Source organism: Myxine glutinosa, chromosome 3 (genome assembly GCF_964187855.1).
Source record: "Myxine glutinosa chromosome 3, kmMyxGlut1.1, whole genome shotgun sequence".
Classification (NCBI taxonomy): domain Eukaryota; kingdom Metazoa; phylum Chordata; class Myxini; order Myxiniformes; family Myxinidae; genus Myxine; species Myxine glutinosa.
This window is the reverse complement of record NC_136263.1, coordinates 19,278,938-19,293,205: the sequence shown is the minus strand read 5'-3', so window position 1 is coordinate 19,293,205 and position 14,268 is coordinate 19,278,938. Positions and strand designations below refer to the sequence as shown.

The following is a 14,268-nucleotide window of genomic DNA, read 5'->3' as shown; positions in this document are numbered from 1 at the left end:
TCATCCCTGTTTTAGCGTTATTCATTCCACATCCCCACAGATCATCCCTGTTTTAGCGTTATTCATTCCACATCCACACAGATCATCCCTGTTTTAGCGTTATTCATTCCACATCCACACAGATCATCCCTGTTTTAGCGTTAATCATTCCACATCCCCACAGATCATCCCTGTTTTAGCGTTATTCATTCTACATCCCCACAAATCATCCCTGTTTTAGCGTTATTCATTCTACATCCCCACAAATCATTGCTGTTTTAGCGTTATTCATTCTACATCCCCACAGATCATCCCTGTTTTAGCGTTATTCATTCCACATCCACACAGATCATCCCTGTTTTAGCGTTATTCATTCTACATCCCCACAAATCATTGCTGTTTTAGCGTTATTCATTCTACATCCCCACAGATCATCCCTGCTTTAGCGTTATTCATTCTACATCCCCACAGATCATCCCTGTTTTAGCGTTATTCATTCTACATCCCCACAAATCATCCCCGTTTTAGCGTTATTCATTCTACATCCCCACAGATCATCCCTGTTTTAGCGTTATTCATTCTACATCCCCACAGATCATCCCTGTTTTAGCGTTATTCATTCCACATCCACACAGATCATCCCTGTTTTAGCGTTATTCATTCCACACCCACACAGATCATCCCTGTTTTAGCGTTAATCATTCCACATCCACACAGATCATCCCTGTTTTAGCGTTATTCATTCCACATCCACACAGATCATCCCTGTTTTAGCGTTAATCATTCCACATCCACACAGATCATCCCTGTTTTAGCGTTATTCATTCTACATCCCCACAGATCATCCCTGCTTTAGCGTTATTCATTCCACATCCACACAGATCATCCCTGTTTTAGCGTTAATCATTCCACATCCACACAGATCATCCCTGTTTTAGCGTTATTCATTCTACATCCCCACAGATCATCCCTGTTTTAGCGTTATTCATTCTACATCCCCACAAATCATCCCCGTTTTAGCGTTATTCATTCTACATCCCCACAGATCATCCCTGTTTTAGCGTTATTCATTCTACATCCCCACAGATCATCCCTGTTTTAGCGTTATTCATTCCACACCCACACAGATCATCCCTGTTTTAGCGTTAATCATTCCACATCCACACAGATCATCCCTGTTTTAGCGTTATTCATTCTACATCCCCACAGATCATCCCTGTTTTAGCGTTATTCATTCCACATCCACACAGATCATCCCTGTTTTAGCGTTAATCATTCCACATCCACACAGATCATCCCTGTTTTAGCGTTATTCATTCTACATCCCCACAAATCATTGCTGTTTTAGCGTTATTCATTCTACATCCACACAGATCATCCCTGATTTAGCGTTAATCATTCCACATCCACACAGATCATCACTGTTTTAGCGTTAATCATTCCACATCCACACAGATCATCACTGTTTTAGCGTTATTCATTCTACATCCCCACAGATCATCACTGTTTTAGCGTTATTCATTCCACATCCCCACAAATCATTGCTGTTTTAGCATTATTCATTCCACATCCCCACAGATCATCCCCGTTTTAGCATTATTCATTCCACATCCCCACAGATCATCCCTGTTTTAGCGTTATTCATTCCACATCCCCACAAATCATTGCTGTTTTAGCATTATTCATTCCACATCCCCACAGATCATCCCTATTTTAGCGTTATTCATTCCACATACCCACAAATCATCCCCGTTTTAGCATTATTCATTCCACATCCCCACAGATCATCCCCGTTTTAGCATTATTCATTCCACATCCCCACAGATCATCCCTATTTTAGCGTTATTCATTCCACATACCCACAAATCATCCCCGTTTTAGCATTATTCATTCCACATCCCCACAGATCATCCCCGTTTTAGCATTATTCATTCCACATCCCCACAGATCATCCCTGTTTTAGCGTTATTCATTCCACATCCCCACAAATCATTGCTGTTTTAGCGTTATTCATTCCACATCCCAACAGATCATCCCTATTTTAGCGTTATTCATTCCACATCCCCACAGATCATCCCTGTTTTAGCGTTATTCATTCCACATCCCCACAGATCATCCCTATTTTAGCGTTATTCATTCCACATCCCCACAGATCATCCCTGTTTTAGCGTTATTCATTCCACATCCCCACAGATCATCCCTGTTTTAGCGTTATTCATTCCACATCCCCACAGATCATCCCTGTTTTAGCGTTATTCATTCCACATCCCCACAAATCATTGCTGTTTTAGCGTTATTCATTCCACATCCCAACAGATCATCCCTATTTTAGCGTTATTCATTCCACATCCCCACAGATCATCCCCGTTTTAGCGTTATTCATTCCACATCCCAACAGATCATCCCTATTTTAGCGTTATTCATTCCACATCCCAACAGATCATCCCCATTTTAGCGTTATTCATTCCACATCCCCACAATTCATCCCTATTTTAGCATTATTCATTCCACATCCCCACAAGTCATCCCTATATTATTCATTCCACATTCCCACAGGTTATCCCTATTTTAGCGTTATTCATTCCACATCCCCACAATTCATCCCTATTTTAGCATTATTCATTCCACATCCCCACAAGTCATCCCTATATTATTCATTCCACATTCCCACAGGTTATCCCTATTTTAGCGTTATTCATTCCACATCCCAACAGATCATCCCTATTTTAGCGTTATTCATTGCACATCCCCACAGATCATCCCCATTTTAGCGTTATTCATTCCACATCCCCACAATTCATCCCTATTTTAGCATTATTCATTCCACATCCCCACAAGTCATCCCTATATTATTCATTCCACATTCCCACAGGTTATCCCTATTTTAGCGTTATTCATTCCACATCCCAACAGATCATCCCTATTTTAGCGTTATTCATTGCACATCCCCACAGATCATCCCTATTTTAGCGTTATTCATTCCACATCCCAACAGATCATCCCTATTTTAGCGTTATTCATTGCACATCCCCACAGATCATCCCCATTTTAGCGTTATTCATTCCACATCCCCACAATTCATCCCTATTTTAGCGTTATTCATTCCACATCCCAACAGATCATCCCTATTTTAGCGTTATTCATTGCACATCCCCACAGATCATCCCCATTTTAGCGTTATTCATTCCACATCCCCACAAGTCATCCCTATATTATTCATTCCACATTCCCACAGGTTATCCCTATTTTAGCGTTATTCATTCCACATCCCCACAATTCATCCCTATTTTAGCATTATTCATTCCACATCCCCACAAGTCATCCCTATATTATTCATTCCACATTCCCACAGGTTATCCCTATTTTAGCGTTATTCATTCCACATCCCAACAGATCATCCCTATTTTAGCGTTATTCATTGCACATCCCCACAGATCATCCCCATTTTAGCGTTATTCATTCCACATCCCCACAATTCATCCCTATTTTAGCATTATTCATTCCACATCCCCACAAGTCATCCCTATATTATTCATTCCACATTCCCACAGGTTATCCCTATTTTAGCGTTATTCATTCCACATCCCAACAGATCATCCCTATTTTAGCGTTATTCATTGCACATCCCCACAGATCATCCCTATTTTAGCGTTATTCATTCCACATCCCAACAGATCATCCCTATTTTAGCGTTATTCATTCCACATCCCAACAGATCATCCCTATTTTAGCGTTATTCATTCCACATCCCAACAGATCATCCCTATTTTAGCGTTATTCATTCCACATCCCAACAGATCATCCCTATTTTAGCATTATTAATTCCACATCCCCACAGATCATCCCTATTTTAGCATTATTCATTCCACATCCCCACAAGTCATCCCTCTCTTATTCATTCCACATTCCCACAGGTTATCCCTGATTTAGCATTATTCATTCCACATCCCCACAAGTCATCCCTATATTATTCATTCCACATTCCCACAGGTTATCCCTGATTTAGCATTATTACTTCCATGTCCATACATGTTATCCCTAATTCAGCATTATTCATTCCACATCCTCACACGTCATCCCTTTCCTCTGATCCTCTTCCACAATGGAGGTATTCAGTTATCGTCGATTTGAGGATCTGTTTCAGCAGCAGCAGCAGTGAATGTACCATTAATGATGAGAGGTAGAACGAGAGTGTCGAGGGGATGGAGGGGTAGAGTCATTGTTCGAGTCACTACTGTCAGATAAGGGAAGCAAGGGACTGGATTCACGCTCTTGCCGACATCTTCTTTTCTTTCGTACAGACAAGAAGCGCTGAACACGTCGGGCGATCAGATCTGGGGAGAGACACGGGCACAGGTTATTGGAGATGAAGAAGTAACATCACTTCATGAATGCAATTCTCAGTGGGGCAAAATAAACCTCTTTAGCTCGTTCATCTGCACCCAACGACCCCAACCTCCCCATGCCATGCCTACGTAATATAAAGACAGCCCTAAAAAAGACGAGACCAAATAGAGGTAAGGAAGGAGTGGTCTTCGTCTTCTTTCATATGCAGTATTTCACTGTGGGTAGCATCATTTGCTGGGGGTGCAGCAGTGCCGCTGTTGCAGTGCCCCCCTATAGGTGAGAGCAGAGATTCAGAATTTGTTCAAGGTGCCGGTGATGGCTCGCCTACTATTCGCGAAGCACACCATGAGACCTTTAACGTCCAACAACTAATTCTGAGAGAAGGGAGACCAAGGTTAATGTCCATCCAAGGGACGGCACACACATTGATGCCTTGTCTAAATCATCCATATTTCACTATTATTCATTCAAAATCATCCCTCATTCACCATTATTCATTCCAGATCATCCCTTATTCACCATTATTCATTACAGATCATCTCTCATTCACTATTATTCATTCCAAGTCCCTGATTCACCGTAATTCAATCCAGATGATGCCTCATTCACCATTTTCATCATCCCCCCCTCCCCTTCCCACGCCTCCTGCCCCCAAGCCCTCTCCCTCCCACACTTCTCCCTGCTCTCAAATGTTGTGGTTGTGTGCTTCCCCTTCTCTCCCCATCGTTTCTTCCGCTCCCTCTTTTTGTATATTTTGTTTGTCTGGTTGATTTGTTTGTGAAATAAATGTTAGCTCTTTCACGAGCCTCGATTCAGTATACAAAAAAAAAAAAAAAAAAAAAAAAAAAATTCATTCCAAACATCCCCGATTCACCATTATTCATTCCAAATCATCCCTGATTCACCATTGTTCATTCCAAATCATCCCTGATTCACCATTGTTCATTCCAAACATCCCCGATTCACCATTATTCATTCCAAATCATCCCTGATTCACCATTGTTCATTCCAAATCATCTCATTATTAATTCCAGGTCCCCACAGGTTATCCCTGATTTAGCATTATTCATTCCATGTCCCCACAGGTTAACCCTGATTTAGCATTATTCATTCCATGTCCCCACAGGTTATCCCTGATTTAGCATTATTTATTCCATGTCCCCACAGGTTATCCCTGATTTAGCATTATTCATTCCATGTCCCCACAGGTTATCCCTGATTTAGCATTATTCATTCCATGTCCCCATGACACGACAACACGAGGAGTTAAGGTACATGAGGATGACAGTTAATCGCTGGGTCGGGATTCAAACCCAAGCTGGACAGGGAGGATTGGTAAATAAAAAGGAAAAAATGCATCTTTTGTCTGTACAATATGTAGATGGTTCGTAAGAGATATGGTGGTGGGGGTCATTATTTGTTCGAATCAAAAAGACATTCCAATAACCTCCCTCCCATGATGGGCCTCATACTTGCTGCTTGATCGGTGGTGAGGGGCTATATACTTATTACATACGTACAGGAAGTGGTGCAAATAAAATAGATTAAAAGTGAGAAAAAGAATAGAAGGAAGGATTATAGGATTGGGAAAAGAGGGAATGGTAGGATGGGAGGAGTGGAGACAGAAAGGAAAGAAAAGCAAGAATCGCTTTGCAATACATGTCCCCTACCAAGTTTTGGTCGAATATGTAAAAGGGTATGGAAAAAAGTCTAGAAAATCACAGGTGGAAAGGACAGACAGACGGACAGACAGACGGAGAGCAAACCTATAGTCCCATCCAGGTGGGGACTAACAAGTATCTTAGGCGAAAGGAGTAAGGTGAAAGGGATAACTGGAATATATTTGTGGAGGTCAGTAAGATTCCGCATAACTACATATTTAATAAACAGATCGACCGAAATTCCCTACGGATGTGTTTCTCTTCTCCAAACGTCAACCTTCTCTCAACCTCTTTTTTTTGGATAGAAAGTCAAGGCATATGGAAGAGCGAGAACACTGAACGGATAAGGAAGTAACAGCACAAAAGGAACAGTAGAGAGAGGGGGAAAAACACTACAGCAGTGCTGAAGGATATAATGGAGGGCGACTTGGACAGATAAGGGAAGTGGGGAATGAAAGAGGCATGGAGGACACACATAGGACACACATGGTACATTAATGAATGAATTCTAAATTATTTTGAATGAATTATTTAATGAATGAATTGTGAATGAATTACTTATGAATGGATGAATTGTGACTGAATGAAAAGGGAATGAATTATTATGAATGGATGAATTGTGAATGAATTATTATGAATGGATGAATTGTGAATGAATTACTTATGAATTAATGCATTGTGAATGAATTACTTATGAATTGTGAATGAATTATTTATGAATGAATGAATTGTGAATAAATTTGAGATTGAATTATTTATGAATGGATGAATTAGGAATGTTTTACCAATGGGGATGTTTTTGGCAAATCAAGGAACGTCAACGAGTTATTGCACACAGAGTCACCCACCCTTCACCTCGTTCAACCTCAACCACCAAAGGAATGAATCAAGAAGGAAACATGGGTTATACAGTAGAGATGACAAGACCTCATATTACATGCCAATTATCAGCTATCAATAACGAGCAAATTAAATGGACCCTGCAAGTTCATTCAGCGCACACTGGGAATCCTGAACTGTGCTGAAGATTGAATAATTCATTCATTCATTCATAAATAGGCCATGTCGTTTAAAGATTGAATAATTCATTCATTCATTCATAAATAGGCCACGTCGTTTAAAGATTGAATAATTCACTCATAAATAGGCCACGTCGTTTAAAGATTGAATAATTCATTCATAAATAGGCCATGTCGTTTAAAGATTGAATAATTCATTCATTCATAAATAGGCCACGTCGTTTAAAGATTGAATAATTCATTCATTCATTCATAAATAGGCCACGTCGTTTAAAGATTGAATAATTCATTCATAAATAGGCCACGTCGTTTAAAGATTGAATAATTCATTCATAAATAGGCCATGTCGTTTTATGAATGCATCGAACTCTGAACATCCAGGGCTCCGAAAGTAGGCCATCCTGCTCACCTTTAACCAATGCCCTCTCCCCCCAAACACTGGGAGACCAGTACAGACTGGTCGACGGGCGGCACCGGTGCAGAAGCCTCGTTCCTAGCACCGCTGCAGACAGAGCAACGAACAGAATAACGAGGGACACCGTCGCCCAGAGACCCTCTCTTTCCCTGCTGTCCCTCCACCATCGCACCACGCTGCCGCCCCGGTCTTGCCCTCCTCGGGGGTCTCCTCCATACTCCTCACGCGGCAAATGGTCTTCACCGACGGCGCTTATTCTATCAGAACTTTTACCTTCGTCGGTCCCGTCGCCTCGTCGCACGTCTTTCCTCAGAGGTTCACCGTCTCGACGAAGCCCGTGATCTATTCCGCTCCTGTTCTCTTCCAGTTTCACTCCCATCCCCGTTTGGCTCGCGGTTCCATTCATCGTTTCCCTGCCGTCCTCAACCTCGATGTTCATCCGTGTCTCTCGCACCTCCTCCACGTCCTCGCCGGCAGCGCAGACCATCAGCACCAGGACCAGAGCGTTGCGAGCGACGGCGAGCCGCATTGCGGCCTACACCGACCTCGACTAGCGACGCTCCGCGACCGACCCGCGACGCGAGTCGGCCGAGACAGGTTTATCCAGGTCGCCGTGTTTCGGAGGACGTGGCGGCGGCTCCTCATGCGGAGAGTTCGTCTTGAGGTACGAGGATCGTTTGAAAACGTCCACCGTGTCAAACCTATCGGTCATTAACAAAACATGAACGAGCTTGGAGCTGGAGGCTGTGACGTAAGCGGGACGTCGTGACGTAAACCAAACGCGATGCCATTGGTTGTTTTTTCTCTTACGTCATACAAAAGTTTCTTATTAACTTTAAAATGACAGTGCGATGGCACCTGTTGCAGGTAATTTAAAGTTTTTCAATTAGTTCAGATTTCTTATTTACAATATCTTCAAATCATGACGTCATTCGTCACATATGGGACGAAGTGGGAAACCCGAGCACAAAGCCAAACCTGATCTATCTTCGGACATTAATTTCGCGAAAATCCCCAATGAACGTCATGAGTTACTTGTGAAATGTCTCGTCGCATTATTTTCTCAAATGATTGGTACACTTTATATATATATATATATGTCTGTGTCGTCTTGTCTTGTCTCTGAACTACTTTCTCAAACTTTTGTGAAATCGTACCAAACTTCTGGTATGCACATATCTCTCCCGTCGGTATGTCCTAAGGGTATTTTATTTGAAAAATTTTCCAATTTCTTTTTATTATTTTTTGAAATTTTTTCCAGGGATTTTTTTTTTTCAACTTAAGTTTTAAACTTCAATTGTTTATAAAATGCGATATCACGTATATTGCAAATACATTTGTGCAAAATAATTGTTTGAATTATGATTGGTGTAAACCATGACAAAACGGCAACTCGGGTAGTCATTTATCTATATATCTACACATCTGGGCAGTGTCTGTGTTGTCACTTAACGACTCCCTCAAACTTTTGTTTCCGTGGTTGTGAAGTGTTTTTAATAACGTTGTGGTGGTTTTGAATCACGTGGTGGTGAGGTATTTTGAATTATGTGGTGGTGAGGTGTTTTTAAATCACATGGTGGTGAGGAGTTTTGAATTACATGGTGGTGAGGTGTTTTGAATTATGTGGTGGTGAGGTGTTTTGAATTATGTGGTGGTGAGGTGTTTTTAAATGACGTGGTGGTGAGGTGTTTTGAATTATGTGGTGGTGAGGTGTTTTTAAATGACGTGGTGGTGAGGTGTTTTGAATTATGTGGTGGTGAGGTGTTTTTTAATCACATGGTGGTGAGGTGTTTTGAATTACGTGGTGGTGAGGTGTTTTGAATTACGTGGTGGTGAGGTGTTTTGAATTATGTGGTGGTGAGGTGTTTTTAATTATGTGGTGGTGAGGTGTTTTTAAATGATGTGGTGGTGAGGTGTTTTGAATTATGTGGTGGTGAGGTGTTTTTAAATGACGTGGTGGTGAGGTGTTTTGAATTATGTGGTGGTGAGGTGTTTTTTAATCACGTGGTGGTGAGGTGTTTTGAATTACGTGGTGGTGAGGTGTTTTGAATTACGTGGTGGTGAGGTGTTTTGAATTACGTGGTGGTGAGGTGTTTTTAAATGATGTGGTGAGGTGTTTTGAATTATGTGGTGGTGAGGTGTTTTTAAATGATGTGGTGGTGAGGTGTTTTGAATTATGTGGTGGTGAGGTGTTTTTTAATCACATGGTGGTGAGGTGTTTTGAATTACGTGGTGGTGGGGTGTTTTAAATTACGTGGTGGTGAGGTGTTTTGAATTACATGGTGGTGAGGTGTTTTAAATTATGTGGTGGTGGGGTGTTTTAAATTACGTGGTGGTGAGGTGTTTAAATTATGTGGTGGTGAGGTGTTTTAAATTATGTGGTGGTGAGGTGTTTTAAATTATGTGGTGGTGAGGTGTTTTAAATTACGTGGTGGTGAGGTGTTTTAAATTACGTGGTGGTGAGGTGTTTTAAATTATGTGGTGGTGAGGTGTTTTAAATTATGTGGTGGTGAGGTGTTTTAAATTACGTGGTGGTGAGGTGTTTTAAATTATGTGGTGGTGAGGTGTTTTAAATTACGTGGTGGTGAGGTGTTTTAAATTACGTGGTGGTGAGGTGTTTAAATTACGTGGTGGTGAGGTGTTTTAAATTATGTGGTGGTGAGGTGTTTTAAATTACGTGGTGGTGAGGTGTTTTAAATTATGTGGTGGTGAGGTGTTTAAATTATGTGGTGGTGAGGTGTTTAAATTATGTGGTGGTGAGGTGTTTTAAATTATGTGGTGGTGAGGTGTTTTAAATTATGTGGTGGTGAGGTGTTTTAAATTACGTGGTGGTGAGGTGTTTTAAATTACGTGGTGGTGAGGTGTTTAAATTACGTGGTGGTGAGGTGTTTAAATTATGTGGTGGTGAGGTGTTTTAAATTACGTGGTGGTGGGGTGTTTTAAATTACTTGGTGGTGAGGTGTTTTGAATTACGTGGTGGTGAGGTGTTTTAAATTATGTGGTGGTGGGGTGTTTTAAATTACGTGGTGGTGAGGTGTTTAAATTATGTGGTGGTGAGGTGTTTTAAATTATGTGGTGGTGAGGTGTTTTAAATTATGTGGTGGTGAGGTGTTTTAAATTACGTGGTGGTGAGGTGTTTTAAATTACGTGGTGGTGAGGTGTTTAAATTACGTGGTGGTGAGGTGTTTAAATTATGTGGTGGTGAGGTGTTTTAAATTACGTGGTGGTGGGGTGTTTTAAATTATGTGGTGGTGAGGTGTTTTAAATTATGTGGTGGTGAGGTGTTTTAAATTACGTGGTGGTGAGGTGTTTAAATTACGTGGTGGTGAGGTGTAATCGGCCCAAACTTCCAGTCTGCAACTACCCCTCCCCTATGTATGTGCTGAGGGGCTCTTTTTTAAATTGTTTTTTTTTAAACCAAAATGTTCAACCAAAATTGCTTAATAAAATGTAATATCACAAACACTACTAATACATTTGTGCAAAATAATTGTATTATGATTGGTGTAAATCATGACAACACAGCAACTCAGATACAGTCATCATCCTCAGCTAAAATAAGCCCGTTCCTCTGTAACGACGTGTGGTGAGGCGAGCGTAGCATGCCGAGCCAAGCTAGTTATATATATATATATACGAGCAAGGGTACCCGGCGTTGCCCGGGTTCCAAATATGTAGAAAGTAAATGACTTGACTTTTAGCAAGTTGTTATGTAGTTCATGTTGTATGTAATTATATGTACATAACATAAGAACTTGCTGTAAGTTAAGTCATTTAAGTTTAAAAAGAGTGAGTGAGTTGGTGATTTAGGTCCAAGTTCAATCCATTTTGTGACTATATCTCAGGACGGGCCACATTTGGTGGCTTTTTTTTTTTTTTTTTTTTTTGTATACAAGATCGAGGCTCGTGAAAGAGCGAACATTAATCACACAGAAAGACAAACTGACACATAAAACAAATAACATCGGGAGCGGTAGACAAGATGGGGAGAGAGGGGGAAGGACACAAACACAACATTTGAGAGCAGGGACTGAGAGACATGGAGACATCGAGAGATCTGAGAGGGCGAGGGCTTTGGGGGGGGGGGGGGGGGGCAAGGCAAGGGGGCGGTGGGAGAGGTATAAAACATATGGACACTGCCAGGACTTCCAGGAAAGAAGTTGGAATTTCAAACAAGGTGGATCTGGAGTGAATTAGCGGGGGTAGAAAAGATCAAGGTTTTGGATGGGGGAAGATAAGAGATGGTGGTGAACAGCTGTTTTAAAGACCTGGAGGGAGGAGTGGGATTGAAGGGAGTGAGGGAGTTTGTTCCAGAGGCGGGAGAAAAGAGGAATGAAAGAGTGAAGGTGAGCAGAGAGCCGAGATTTCGGCAGTTTAACCATCAGAGGGTTGCTGGCAGATCTTGTGCGACCTGTAGGAATATTTGGGGGACAGAGCACAGAGAGAGCTGGGGGTGCAAGGCCGGAGAGGAGTCGGTAGAAGACAGAAAGACCACCTACCTGCCTGCGGTGAGTGAGTGAAAGGCCCTCAGAGATAGCTTCATCGCGGGAGATTCCAATAATTCGGAAAGCTTTGGTTTTCAACAGCGTGAAGCCGAGCAAGGTGTGAGGCAGGAGCACCGGCCCATAGGGGAGAACAGTATTCCATTGAGCTGCGGATGAAAGCCTTGTATGTGGTGAGGAGCTCAGGTGTGCCGAGGAAGGACTTCGCACGACGGAGGATGCCCAGTCTGAGACTGGCTTTGGAGGCCAGCTTGGAAATGTGGTTTTCCCAAGAAAGATCATGGCAGATAGTGAGACCCAAAAGCTTGAGCGACAGAACTTCTTGGAGAGGATTGTTGAGAAAGTAGATGGGAGGGTTGTCCAGTCGATCTTTTCGGAGAGACACATAGTAAGAGTGTGAGATTTGTCAGGATTGAAAGACATGTTCCACTTGTTTGACCAGTCTGTGATTTTGTCCAAGTCTTCAGAGAGTGAGGAGGCTGCAGACTGCCGATCTGAGGGAAGAGGAATGGAGCGGCAGAGAGTGGAGTCATCAGCAAAGAGATAGAGAGGATTTTCAAGAGAGTCAGAGAGATCATTGATGAAGACCAGAAAAAGCACGGGGCCCAGAACACTGCCTTGGGGAACTCCAGCCTGAACAGGAAGAGGAGATGAGAGAAACCCATTCAGGGCCACATGTTGACGACGACTAGAGAGGAAGTCCGCCAGCCATGCGTGGAGATTTCCATGGATACCAAAGGAGGAGAGTTTGGTGAGCAGAGCGGGGGTGCCAGACCGTGTCGAAGGCACGTGATATGTCGAGGGAGACAGCTCTAATTTCCTGTTTGGCATTGAGGACCTCCATCCATTGTTGAGACAGCAGAACAGCATGTCCAGAGTAGAGTGACCAGGTCTGAAACCAAATTGATGATCAGAGATCAAGCCATTGGAGAAGAGGAAAGATTTTATATCCGAAGCAATGATGGATTCCATGACTTTGCTGATAATTGGGAGAAGGCTGATTGGTCTGTAGTTGCTAGGATCTGTTTTTGCACCTTTTTTGTGCATAGCGGTGATGTTGGCTGATTTCCAAGCAGATGGCAGTTGACCTTGAGCAAAAGAGAGGGTGAAGAGAACAGAGAGAGGGTGAGATAGAGCGGCAGAGCAGGATTTTAGGACCCGTGGGCTGATGCCGTCGGGTCCAGTTGCAGAATCAGAGTCGAGGGTTGACAGAAACTTTTCCACCTTGTCAGAGGAAAGGACACGGAGTCCAGGAGCAGCAGGGTACGACTGGGTATGGTGGGTACAGAGAGGGATGGGTTTGGGACACAAGATTTAGAGGCAAACACAGAGTTGAGGCATTCAGCTTTTTACGTGCGGAGTCAGCTGTGTAGCCGTTTGAGGTAAGGGAGGGGGATGGAGGGGGAACAAACACCAGAAACGGATTTGACCAGACGCCACCAGGATTTGGAAGAGGGAGACAGATAAGAGAGTTCGGTCTTGAGAATGGAGAGATATTGTTTCCTAGCTCTCCTGAGGGTGGACACACACTTGTTTCGGGCTTTGTGAAAGGAAATGAGATTTCCTTCCGTTGGATTTGCTTTCCAGGAGACGAAGGCAAGTTGTTTCTGGGCAACAGCCTCACCACAAGATTCCGTGTACCATGGACGGGAGGAAAGGTATGACAACTGAAGACGAGATGGGATAAATCTGTGCATGAGAGAGAGCAATTTACTTTGGAAGAATTCCCAGGATGAGTTGATGTCAGAGGTGGTAGAGATGGGAGACCAGTCCAGATGATTGATGGCTGCTTGAAGACCGTGCCAGTTGGCCTGAGTGAAATGCCAGACTCGTCGACGCTGAGCAGGCTCCCTGAGGATGGTCAGAGAGATGTCCACTTTAACAAGGACATGATCAGATGATCCGATTGGAGCAGAAGAAGAGCTGCAGACATTTTCAGGGAAGTTAGTCATAACCAAGTCCAGAAGAGAAGATGTTCCGTTGACTGAGATCCGGGTCGGGAAATTGACAGATTGTGTCAGTCCCAGTGAGTCGCAGAAGTCCTTTGCTGAGGAGCCATGGCTGGTGAGAGAGGTACCCAAACCCAGCCAACTGGCATGATGACAGTTGAAACCACCACATATGAGGAAGAGAGAGTTGGGATGAGTAGATAGAAGTTGGTCCATATTATCAGACAGCGAGATGTAGATGGAGTCATCACTGTTTGGTGGACGGTACAACACACATATGAACAAGAGGTGGGAGCGAAGGGGAAGCCGTAGCCAGAGGTATTCCTGGGGGTGAGGTGGAGAGAGTGCAGTGCAGGGCGAGTGAGGAAGAGAGTTTTTGATAAAGATAGCAACCCC

The 14,268-nt window shown here is 42.9% G+C and overlaps 1 protein-coding gene across 1 annotated transcript; it reads right to left on the bottom strand.

Annotated features, from left to right (window-relative positions):
- Positions 1–2,269: 2,269 nt before the first annotated feature.
- Positions 2,270–8,170, bottom strand: LOC144891274 (uncharacterized). Its single transcript, XM_078773733.1, has 2 exons — positions 7,416–8,170; positions 2,270–4,313 (listed from the first exon to the last, which is right to left on the bottom strand). The coding sequence occupies exons 1-2, from the start codon at positions 7,948–7,950 to the stop codon at positions 4,147–4,149; spliced, it is 702 nt and encodes a 233-aa protein (XP_078629859.1). The 5' UTR covers positions 7,951–8,170; the 3' UTR covers positions 2,270–4,146.
- Positions 8,171–14,268: the final 6,098 nt, after the last annotated feature.